The sequence below is a fragment of the Notechis scutatus genome, chromosome 4 (genome assembly GCF_049901735.1).
Source record: "Notechis scutatus isolate UNSWTSFEM ecotype Mainland chromosome 4, rNotScu1.2, whole genome shotgun sequence".
In the NCBI taxonomy this organism is placed as follows: Eukaryota; Metazoa; Chordata; class Lepidosauria; order Squamata; family Elapidae; genus Notechis; species Notechis scutatus.
In genome coordinates, this window is record NC_142012.1 from 144,746,994 (window position 1) to 144,760,080 (window position 13,087).

At 39.4% G+C, this 13,087-nt stretch overlaps 1 protein-coding gene across 1 annotated transcript in view; it reads left to right on the forward strand.

The window, feature by feature from the left end:
* The first annotated feature begins 3,853 nt into the window (after positions 1-3,853).
* KCNAB1 (potassium voltage-gated channel subfamily A regulatory beta subunit 1) overlaps positions 3,854-13,087 on the forward strand; it is a 149,210-nt gene continuing 139,976 nt past the window's right edge. The window contains exon 1 of the mRNA XM_026665460.2: positions 3,854-5,009. Within this exon, the coding sequence (XP_026521245.1) occupies positions 4,789-5,009 (221 nt within the window). The 5' untranslated portion in view covers positions 3,854-4,788. The remainder of the gene's footprint in view (positions 5,010-13,087) is intronic.

Sequence of the window (13,087 nt, forward strand, 5' to 3'; positions counted from 1 at the left end):
CACTAAGTGAACTGTTGTAAGTTGAGGACTACCTGTAATGGACATTTGGAATCTTAAGAAGTCTTCATTAGACTGGTTGTTAAGACAACAGTAAAGTCAAAATAAAATTCTCTTGTAAGTTGAACTCGACTTCTACTGACTTTGTGGATGTATTAATAAGTTTCTTGGCAATAAAATGCAAATGGTTTTACAATCTTTTCGGCCTCACAGAGTACCTTATAGTCTTCATTTCTAGAGATTTGCATCTCCCATCCAAATAGTAACTGGACCCAATTCTCCTTAGTTTCTTCATCCAGATAAAATCAGCTATGTGCTGCCAACTGCTGAGAATAAAATGTAGGAGCAGATTTAAACAATATCTTTTGTACCGCACTTAGATATAAGCATATACCAAATCAAAATATGTAAAGTAAGTAATTAAATACTGAACCAAGCAGAAGAGGGATTACACAATGCCAATTTGGTACATATTTTATGTCTATGGATCTGTATCAGAGGTGGTATTCAGCAGGTTCTGACCAGTTCTGGAGAACCGGTAGTGGAAATTTTGAGTAGTTCAGAGAACCGGCAAATACCACCTCTGACTGGCCCCGCCTCCATCTATTCTCTGCCTCCTAAATCCCAGCTGATTGGCTGGGTCTTCTTTTGTTGCCCTGCACAGGAGAACAGAGCTGGAAAGCAGGTTAGTGGGGTGGGGAGGGAATGTAGATTTTGCAGTATCCTTCCCCTGCCACGCCCACCATGCCATGCCTACAGAACCAGTAGTAAAAAAAAATGAATCCCACCACTGATCTGTATTTATTGCCAGTGACTGCCTGAACAAGTGAATAAAATGGCAATATTTTCCGAAGGGTTTCACCATTATTTTCTCAGACTTGAGAAGAAATGACTGGCCCAGGATCACCTAGCTGGCTTTGCACCGGAGGCAAGACTAGAACTTTAATCATTTCAGTAAGCTGTCTCTCCAAAACTACCTCACACAGGCCATAATATTCTTTTGCTGCAGACTAAAATTGTTTTAAATCTTCAGCAAAAGTTTGATCTTTAAAAAAAAATAATACTGAGCTGTTTTAGCTCATTTATGTAATCTGGTAATTTTAATAGGGCTGGGAGATTTTTAAGAAAAGTTCTTCAGTCTGCTTTTAGATATTATTAACTATTGCATTTTCATTGTTTTATTTCTTCTTCTTCTCCTATTTATCATTTAAAGAACTGTATTTTGTCAAGTAACTAATAATCCTTCCAAGAAAACCAGAATTGTAGGCTAGATTAGGAAGTGGAAAAAGATATCCCCAACGTATGTGATGCTAATCACTTACAATTTGCTGCCATTGAAATTATACAGACCTTTGCGGGAAATCACCAAGAATTAGGAAGACATGAAAGAGATTTTATTTCAATACAGATTTTAACTAAAGTTGCAAACATTTATTAGTGATGAACCACTTCAAGTTCATAAATGGGGCAGAGAAAAAAGAAAATTAAGAATATTTGCTGAATGTATTAAACAATACTTAATATTTACGAAGGACTCATGGGTATTTACATCCAACTTCCTCATCAAAACTTACTTTTACATTGGCAGCCCAAAACTGTTTTATTCCAGGTAAATTATTTGCCCCTCAAATTTATTGTCACCTTGCCAACTGCCTCTTTTTTAACTGGAGATGCCTTGAAGTAAAGTTGGGGTTGTCTGCAAATGAAAATGTATATCCCTGAAGCCATAGATCCTTCTAAACCTAGACATTTGATTTATACTGTCAGACTAAGGGTTCATTTAACTCAGAGGTAGCAACATATGACCTATATGCCACAAACTTCCCCATCAATACCATGTGACTTTGATGTAGGCAGTAGTGGTTTTGTGTCGAATGTTGAGTACCGAAGACCAAAAAGCAGACATGCCTATAGCATGGGCATGGTTAGGACTTTTATTTATTTGTTTACATCCAATTTTTATTATTTTTATAAATAACTCAAAGGGGTAAACATACCCAAAACTTCTTCCTCCACCTATTTTCCCCACAACAACTTTGAGAGTTGGGTTGGGCTGAGAAAGAGTGACTGACTCAAAACCACACAGCTAGCTTTCATGCCTAAGCTTGACAAGAATGTACAACCTCCCAGGTTCTAAAGCAGTATTTTAACTGCTACATCAAACTGTTAAATTCTTTTGGAACATGGCCCTTCCATCTTCCTTCCAACTAAAGAACCAGGCATTCTTTAAGAATCTCCATGGAGCAGTCTGGTGCAGGATTTCTTCAGGAAAGCAGCCTTTCAGATTTTTTTTTGTCCTTGTCCATTCCTTCTTTCTTCACCTTGCCCTTTTCCTGCCTAGGACCCAAACTACTGCAATAGTGAAACCTATATATGTTGAGCTTCAAGGCTTCAAATGATTCTTTTGCCATTTGAGCAAAATAAATGACCATGGCCCTCTTTTCGAGATTGTTTGGCTCTTGACCCCCACTGACATCATCCATAGGAATAGCTCTTGGGATGCTCCAGCTGAATGAGATCCATAAACTGCTTGGACATATTCCTGAAGATCTGCAGTTTCACCTTTGTTCACACCTCCTAGTCATGTGGGCAAGAATGTCTGTTTAGCCACAGACAATTTGGACAGGCATATTTTAGCCCAATGTTCTACAGAAGAATTATTGAGTCTGTCATCTGCACCTTTATAACTGTTTGATTTGGTTCTGCAACCCAACAGGACAGACACAGACTTCAGAGGATAATTAGGACTGCAGAAAAAACAATTACTACCAACCTGCCTTCAATTGAGGACCTGTATACTGCACAAATAAAAAAAAGGGCTGTGAAAATATTTACAGACCCCTCACATCCCGGACATAAACTGTTTCAACTCCTTCCCTCAAAACGACGCTACAGAGCACACTGCACACCAGAAGAACTAGACAAAAGAACAGTTTTTTCCCAAACACCATCACTACTATTACTATTAATCTCTCATCAATCCTTATCACCCATCTCCTCCCACTTGTGACTGTATGACTGTAACTTTATTGCTTGTATCCTTACGATTTTTATTGACTGATTCCTAGTATGATTTGATTGCTTATTGTGCCCTATGACTATTATTAATGGTTGTACCTTATGATTCTTGACGAATGTATCATTTATTTTATGTATACTGAGAGCATTTGCACCAGACAAATTCCTTGTGTGTCCAATCACACTTGGCCAATAAAGACTTCTATTCTATTCTGCGTTGCACAAATGCAGCCGATGCGGGTTGGTTTTCTGGACAACCCCGTGAATTGGAAATACTGCGGACACACAACCAATTCTCCAAGGAGGTGCTCAAATCCCACCCCCAAAAAAACTCTCGCTCGTCGTTGGAGTCAAACGCCGATTAACCCACTATTATTAGTGCTGAAAAGAAAGTGGGCGGTGCTACCTTCGTTTAGCTACCTGGAGACCCACGAGAGACGCTTCACTGCATCCCGTTCCTACGCGAGTGTCCGGGTTGAAGAGTTATTTTGCTTTCGTGTAATTGGCGAAGTATGCCACGAGCTGAACTCCGAGCGACAGACCGCCACGAGGTTTCGCGTGCTCCGACTATCAGTCGAGTCCGCGCCTGCCCGCTTTGTGCCAACTTTTGGAATTAGCCTGGCTTCACTTGAGTAAACGCCCCGACTTTTCTCAAGACCCGTGTGAAGGAGGTTCTCGGTCTCAGTCGCAACGCCTTTCCGCGAACGGGATGCTTCATCCCGGCGCGCCTCATAACGCGCGCAGGCTTTCTAGCACCCTCAGCCTGCCCTGCGCGAGGGATTAACGAGTTCATTCGTCAGCGCGCAGCCGGATAGTTCTTTCTTTCTCCCCTCCCACAACCCGCGCACAAACGCGCGCACACACACACACGCACCCCAGAGGTTAGCGCGCTTTCGCGCCCATTTGTTCTGTCCCTGCGTGTGTTGTGTGGGGGGGTGGGGGCTCCGTTTTCGCGGGGTCGGCAGCCCCCGCAAAGCGCCTCTCCAAGCGTCTGCCGCGCACAAAGGGAGGAAAAAACCCGCCGCCCTCGCGCGCTTTCCTGTACGCTTCCTTCCAAAGGGCGCGCGCTGCACGTCCCGCGACGGAACCGCATCGGAGCCTCCGGTGGGTGCAGAAACCGGGCTTCGCAACCAGCCAGGGTGTGAATCCTGCCGCTCGGGGGAGCGAGGGGGGATCCGGAGGAGGCGTGGCCTTTCGTTAGATGCCGACGGAGGCTAAGAGGGACGTTCGTGGGAGCGGGGCGGGATTAAGCGGGTGTCAAGACTCCTCTTGAGTTCTGCATGGACACGCTTTCGTGGTCCAGCGGGGCTTCGCGATTCCTCTGGAGGCGTGCCTGCCGCTGATTTGAGCCCCTCTGCGTTAAGGCACGAAGATTAGATGCCGCCGCTTTATCTTCCCTGGAAAGATGCAGGCGTGAGCTTTTTTTCCGAAGCGGTGGACCAAATGGAAGGTTTTTATGTGTAAATACTGAGGGTGGAGGGGGAACAGAAAAAAAAAAAGAAAAAAGAAAGAAAGCTTCTCGAAAGAAAAGGAAGAGGGAAAAGCGATTGTAAAGCTCATTCTCTGCCGTTTTCATTTGCATTTTTATTTTTTGCTTTGGCAACTTCCGCGCTCGTAGGTTGTTGCTGCACACTATTCACTTTTGTTGGAGCACGTCTCGGGAGGCCCCGTTGAATTTGCGCCGGGGACGGAGATCTTCGGCTCCTGCAGTCCTAGCCTCTCAAGGAGGCAAAGTTTTTTTTTTCTTCCCAATTTGAAAAGGAAAGCTTCGCCATGCAAGTCTCCATAGCGTGCACGGATCATAACCTCAAGAACCGGAATGGGGAAGACAGGATGATCAGCAAACAGAACACCACCGCTCCAAATGCGGTCAATGCTGCCAGAGCAAAATTCCGGACAGTGGCGATTATCGCTCGTAGTTTGGGAACCTTTACCCCCCAGCATCACATTTCCTTAAAAGAATCCACTGCAAAGCAGACGGGCATGAAATACAGGTAATGGCAGACCTTTTGGGTCACATCTCGGGTTATCTCTTTCCCCCCACCTCACCATCCCGTGCACCTCAAAGATGGTTATTGACAAACAAAGTTATGGACATATTAAGTTCCTTTTTCCCAAAACATGAAACTAGAATCATTTTTGTTTAGAAATGAAGTCACCTAAAAAAGTTTGAATCCTTTAGAAATCTTGAACACTGGGTTCCAAATTTGTGGTAATTTTGGTTTTGGTGCTGGCTGCCTCCCATTAATTGGGATTTTGGCCTTTGTAGCCCCAGATAAAATTTCACCGAGTAAGTATTCTAACGAAGAGAGATTTGATGGCTTCTTTCCATTTGTAATTAGGGAATTTGGATTATTGAATCACTCTTGAGGATCTGCTCAGGAGAAAGTTTGCCTCTCAAGGCACCCACTGGGTTGTTCAGAAAAGCAATATCTGTTCAACTCAGTTGGATGTTCTTTTTGTGTATTTATTTATTAACTTTATATGCCACTCATTTCCCTTTTGCATTCTAATTACCACTGAGGGGCTCATAATTAACTTCCTATTGACAACAGAGAAGGATTTGCTTTGAGTGAAATGTGAAGTGATTTGCATAATACAGTCAAGTAATAAGTGTTTGCCTGCAGAAGTCTTATTTTTCACCAAAGAAGACAGTGAAGATGGTTGCTGACTGAATTCTGAGATTCACTATATTTTATCCTGATTTTAAAACAGTATTTTTTTTTACTTGCTAAAATGAATAGCTGTATTTAATGGCGTAGTCAGAATGACTCCTTCGAGAAGTCATTTATTTGGCATTTGAATAGTTAGTTCTTGAGTACAAGAGGACAAAGCACTTAGTCCCACACCTATCCTAAGCAGGGTTGTTGCTTAGTCATCAGATCACCTGCTGAATTTACTGCAGTAACATTGTGAATGGTATTGAAGGTAAGCTTCTAAACACAAGTTTTAATTCCACCGAGTAAAGAAAGTCAGTGTTTCTTAACACAGGCTTGTCCAGAGTAGATTCTCTGTACTTTGAGCCTTACAAACAGAAGAATATGCAAAGTATTGCACCTCTAGGCTTAGTTGATCAAGCTGATCAAGAGAGCGAAAGCTTTCTTGTTCTTATAATTTAATGCAAGCATTTCCAATGAAAAGCACAATTTACAGTGGAAGAAGTTAAGGGTGCTGGATTAGAACAGGAAAAGCCCTAGTTCAAATCTACCTTCAGCCGTGGAAGGTCCCGAGCAGATTTTCACACAGTCACACTCTTTCATTCCATCCCACATGATCAGGCTGTAATGGGGAACATTAGAGGGTATGACATGGATCTCATTTTAGGGATTTCTCTTGGGGAAAAGCAGGAAGTAAATCTAAGACATAAGTTAAACCAAATCAAGAGAATCAAAAGATTTGATGAATCGGTTATTACTTTTAGATGGAATGTAAGAGGTCATGAATTTTGGCGGCACTATATATAAAAGGTCATTCATCTTTTCCAAATCACTTCAGTTAGGTTTGCCTATATATTTTATGTTGCTAGTAGAGATAGGATGTTATGTAGGATAGAAGGCAGCAAAATGATATCCCATCCGTCTCCAATTTGTTTATTTATATCCCTCCTGTATTATTTTTATAAGTAACATCAGGTGGTGAACATATTCAACATACTTTTCTCCTCCTGTTTTCCCCATAACTGCAACCCTGTGAGGTGGGTTGGGCTGAAAGAGAGTGATAGGTTCAAGGTCAGGCAACTGACTTTCATGGTACTAGAATGTAGGGTCTCCTAGTTTCTAAACTGCTAGATCAAACTGAATCATCAATAGTCCATCTGTGAGAAGAGAGATCTTTTGTTTCTCTCTAACCCAAAATATTCTCAGTTGTAAAGTTCATGCTGTCTATCATGCAGAAGGTTTGAGATACATTCCTTGCCATTTCCAGGTAGAGCTTGAAAAATGTCAAGTTAAAATCCTGGAAAAGGATTGAAAGTCAATTTTGATAGTGTTGAAATAAGTGAGTCAGTGGTCTGATTCAACAGTCAACGTCTTAGAGTTCTACAATTCATCTGATGATGGCCTTCCATTTACATCCTTGACCTGGACCCAACTCCTTGATTTTTGTACCATTCATCTTGAAATAGTACATTTTTGTTTAAGAGCAGGAATATCACTACCTCTAGACTTGTGAGAGTTAGGTTCTAACTTTCTTCTCCTTTAAGAGACAGACCATTTTCCAAAGATACCTTGTAGCTAATTTTATTTATTTATTTATTGATTGATTGGATTTGTATTGCTGCCTATTCACCATGGCGACTCAAGGCAGCTTACAGCATATAAAACCACAATTTAAAACAAAAAACTTGTAAAATCAAATTAATATAGTAAAATCACCCCTACCTCCTACCCCCCCAGCAACAGCAGATTACACAAGCCATTTAATGGGCTCCATTCCGCTCTGGGTTTCCCAGGCCTGCTGGTAGAACCAGGTCTTTACAGAGTGTTCTAAAAACCATCCATCATATTATTATAAGTTGTACTACACTATGTTGTTTAAAGTTTTGGAAACATGATAAAAAGTTTTTAACTAAATATCCAGTGAGTTATTGCTGATTATGTGATGTTACACAATAATACCTTCCTTTCATACTTTGAATGTCCTGGCATTAACTAGGAAACATTTTCAGTTCTCATTAATTTTTAACCGTCACCTTTTAAATTGGTTTGCTAATACCTTAAATAACAAGAATGTCCATTATAAATCTCATTGTTCAGGATTCTTTAGCTAGCCTTAAAAATATATGAAGGATGTCTACGTACCACTCATAAAGTTAGTAAGAATACCTTTTGATCAAATAAATGCTATGAGATGTAGAAGGACAAAATCACCTGAATTATGCAACATTTGCAAGAACACAAGAGTTTTGCTGGATCAAAATGCATCAAAATGTTCAACATTTGATATCACATAGTGACCAATCAGGAATCTGGAAACTTCAATCACAATCCAAAGAGAATCATTTTCTGTGTTGATGTCTATTAGTTCTAGTTATTCGAGATATACAGTGTTCAAGATTAGTAGTGATTGACAGTCCAGTTGTCTCTAGCCCCATTTTAAAATCATATAAATTGGTGGCCATTATATTAAATGGCAGTGAAATTCACTGAATAAAGAAGTATCTCCTTAGACTTTCCCACAATTAGGTTCAGTTGGTGATACTAAGTTCTATCATCCATATTTATGAAACATCCACATGCATACCAGGAAAATATATTAGATATATCCTTACCCATCCTGGATATTTCTTCAGTTTAAATTTTATTGATCAATTATCAACTTTGGTTTTATTCCCCATCTTGGAATGTTAATGAAGACACCTGGAGGAAACCAGATTGAACAAAGTTTCAAGTATTCATGAAATCAGTATGGACTGTAGAAGACTGCTTGGAAAGTCAAGATAAAAAGTATCATACTAAGATTATCAAAGGGACTTTGTTATATAGATCATACTTATTATCTTATCTGCCCTTGCTTTGTTTCTAGAATTAATGAATGAAATGAAAGTTTGTAATCACTATGGATCTTTGTCTAACTGATTATTCTTGACTTATCCAGCATATATGAGAAGAAAAGGAACTGAGATCTTTCAAATCTTTATAAAGAGTTTGGGATATAAATTAATTTTGCATTTAGTAATTGCTCTAATTGAAGTTTGGCATTTGGTATCCTAAGAATCTTGATTTTATGTTTAAAAATTGCTCTAAACTTTCTGAAGAATAGCTCAAAAATATATAATTGTAAAAAGATCAAGACCTAGGTAGGGGTTGGAGAATATAGGAACTTCCAGGTGGAATAGACTTAGTTATATATATGATATAATCATGATAAGAACGTACCTTTTGGTAAGTAAAATTATTAGATAATCAGTTTTGGGGCTAAAAGCTGTCTTATGATACCAAAAATCTCTGCTTTCCCAAAGCCTTCAGTTACATTATCGTCTTGAAAATTAAGTGTCATTAGAATGTTATAATAAATGTATATTTTGGTTCCTGCTAAAGGAAAAAATCCTAAATATATATATATATATATAAGACTTTTTAGACAACACTTTTCAGCAGAATGGGATTTTTTTGCTTCATTATTTCACTCTTCCATATTTTTTACACTATTTTGCCTCCTATGTCTGGTAGGCATCTTTTGAACTGCTAAACCTAAAAGGAACAGCTTCCTTCCTGAAAGAACAGCTCTGTCAGTGTTTTTATATAAAGGCCACACATGAGAAATTATTGTATAATACTGTTGAAAGAAATATCCTTCTGGGTTCAGTTCCAAGTGGGGCAAAAGACACTGGAAACAGGGAGGCTGTTTGGAAAGTTTAATATCAGGACCATATGGCCTGGAGCTCCAGAGTGAAAAGGAAGGATAATCACATGCTTCAAGCTGAAGGAAGAGATAAAGAAAAAAAAGGACTCGGGTGCTGAGAGTGCCTGGGTTTTATACCCTCTGTTGGGATTTGAATTTGAGCTTGTATTCTGATTGGTTGTCAGACTCCCATGAGGGGCAACTCTGTAGGCTGTCCTGAGTTCCAGGCTTGGTTGAGCCTTGCTGGATGATTATGCCCTTAAAAGGGCTTTTGGCAATTGCTATAGCTTTACCTGGAGATCTTTGTTATGTAAAGTATTCTGGCCCAGGCCTTAATGGCCCACCCATTAACAAAGGTGAGGGTGAGTTTCTACTTCTGAGTTTCTACTCTTTTTAGAGGAAATATTCTGCCTTTTAAATATTTCCTAGGCTATTTCAATTTTCCAGGAGAGGGGTGGGTGCTAACTTCCTACAATACAAAGGTTGAGCAAATAGGAGATGCAATGACAGGGACAAGAGGGTCATTAGTAGCAGAGTTTGGCACTACATCATAGATAAGCAAGAGAAAAATATTAGTTCTAGTTTTAATGCAGTTTACACTCCAGTGAGGATATTTTTTTCTATTTAAGATTATCTGTCATAAACTTTTATTCCTCCTAAGCAGATTTCTAGGTGCATTTTATCTTTATATGACTTAGAAGTCTGAGTTGGAAAGCAATTTAATGTAACTGAAACAGAAGAAAAAGATTAGGTTCACATATTGTTTTTAAAAATATCCACTTACTGCAAGCTGAGAGCCAGTTTGGTCTAGTGCAATGGTGGCTAACCTTTTGGGACTCCTTTGCTGATAATTGCACATGCTCTCGCGCATGAGTGCTTGTGTGCCATCACCCAGAATGCAATGCGTGTGGCCCCCCCATACCCCCTGTGCATGCATGTGCGACCCACACACCACATGCCTCTACGCATGCACGTGTAACCCTGCACCCAACACATTTCTGCACATGCGCGCATGTCTCCCATGTGCACCATGCCCCTCGTGCGTGCACACCAGATACCCGACAATCAGTTGGGCGGGCGGTGCGTGCGCATGCGCAGTAGACCTTCTCTGGGCGAGGGCTCACGTACCAACAATAATGGCTCTACATGCCACTTCTGGCATGTGTGCCATAGGTTCGCCACAGGTCTAGTGGTTAAGGCTCCAGGTAGAAATCCAGAGACTGAATTCTAGTCCTGCCTTAGATATGAAAGTCAGCTGGGTGATGTTGGGCCAGTCACTCTGTCTCAGCCCACAATGTCAGCTTTAAGTGACAACTGGTCAGTCAACTGGTCCTGTCTCAACCAATGGATCAACAATCAGTTGATCTGAAAAAAACAGACCCTGCACCAGTGATGGAAAATTTTATAAATGCATACTATATGTACTATATATAATTAATTACATGTATTAATGTACTTTCTCCACCTTATGAGCAACCATTAAAAGTGTTCCCAATTATCAGCGGCAGCTGAGTTGTATTGAAATATATTTTATTCATTGTGATGTGGATATATTTAGAGGCCTCTAAAGAAACCAATCAGCATGCAACTGCATTCCACAATAATACAGATTATTGTGAAACTACTCAGCCCATTTCTTACAGTATATGCATTTTTATGAGATCTGGGCCTCACACCTGAACATCAAAGATGCTGCAGTTGCTTCTGGGTTGTACTGTAGATAACATACCAAAGGCACCTATAGTAGCAGGATGCCTCATAGCACTGATAAATATTGAGTGGGGAAACAGTTCACAGGCATTCTGCCTTACCAGGTATATACACCTCTTGGCTTCACAGAGGAATCAAACTTCAGTTCTGCACTTTCATTGCCTTGTTTAAAGTGACAATAAACATGCAGGAATCTTGAATTTTATTCTGTGTGAGATGATAGCGGTCTGACAGGCTTAGTGAAAATATTTGTGCCCTACCTGTATTCATGTTATGATTCATTTAATTTGTGGCCCAAAATGATCTGTATGCTCAAATGCCATTTTACCAAGTGCTGCAATTTTTTGAAAAATATTTGTTTTGAAATGTGTGTCAGAGGTTGGGGAAAATTGTATTTTCCTACTTTACTAAAAAGAAAACCAAATTAGTGCAATATATTCCCTCCTTCGATTAAGCTCTTTTTAATAAACTATTTCTTTACAGTATTGTTCTATCAGCATATCCATTCATGGCTCATTTTATAAACTCCTCCATGTTTAGTGAGGTCATTCTGTTCTGGATCCTTCTATGAGGAAAAAAAATCATAATATTGTTACCTCAGTTTATTGGTACTGACAAATTCTGTTACACCAGAGATAATTAGGATATTAAGAATAGCCCTTTCTTTGAGTGGAGTGAGCTGATAGATGGCAGGAGATCAGCATATTTTCCCCAACAATCTGGGTCTTCATTTTATTCAGCTTGGAAGGATGGAAGGATGGTCAGGATTGAACATCTGGCTGTGGACAGAGTTTGCCTACAATACTACATTCTAACCACTATGTCATTAAAAAGCTTCACTGATATTATGAACATGGATTGTGGGTGTGGCAAAGTATGATAATATCTTTGATAATGAGATCTCTTAAGCCAACAATGGAGAGGAAAAAAATATCAGTTACTCTTGCAGCCAGATGAAAATCAAATATAAAGGATATAATGTCATCATTCAATGAGTATCTTGTTGGAACCTTACGATATTTTCCAACTTACCCTTGAAACAGTTGGAATGCATTCAGGTGCTCTGTTGTACCTAAAGATACTAGAAAACGTTTGACTTGAAGGAGAAAATAAAGGAAAAAGGACAAAAGTACCCTGAATAAATGATTAGTAAATGTAGCAATATATAGAAAGACATAAAACCTTCTGGTTCTTAAACCACTACACAAATGGATAATATAAAACAAAATGTAATTTAAGAATTCAATTATACTATCATGAGAGCGATAATGTGTCTCTTCATTGTCCTTTTCTAGTGGCTATTGAAACCTTTTAAACAAATGCAATTATAATTTGTACAATTTACTACTTTAAAATAATAAAAACATTGCAGTATGAAGCAATACTGCAACCCACAATAACCTTCCAATATTGAGAAGTGCTGAAAAAGAGCAGTTTTGAATCACCATTTATCTTTTTATTTCATGCTGTGTACATTTGTCTAATGCAGTTTGTCTCAGAAATATCAGAGTTATCCCTTTGTTACATTTTAATGAGCTGTTAAATAATAGCACTATGAGTGACTAGTCCACTTTGGAAAAATAGAGAAGCTGTGTGATCCCTGGAAGTGAACCGATGTGAGTGGAAAACAGATCAACCCACACATTCTGTGAAACAAGAAATAAATTGCCTCAGCAGGAGTTCCAGTGTAGGGTGATCATATAGGTGCAGCAGTGACCAGAAATGGTGCAAAGATTCTTTTTGTTTAAGTGATCTAACAGGAATCCTGGTGGCTGATTCTTTGGTAACAATGACTAATACAGTAACAATCATCACAGAAAAGGCTTCTTTCTTCTTGCTGTAACATTTACAACCATAATGCGTGAATCAAGGTACCCCATGTTTACCTTAATATAAGGGTAGTTTGGAATAATTTTGGAAAAAGCACTTTATAAATCACAGTTCTTTTAAAAATACATGCATTTTTAGACATACTTTTTTAATCTCATAGTTCTCAGTCATCAAGTTCATAGTTTTTTTT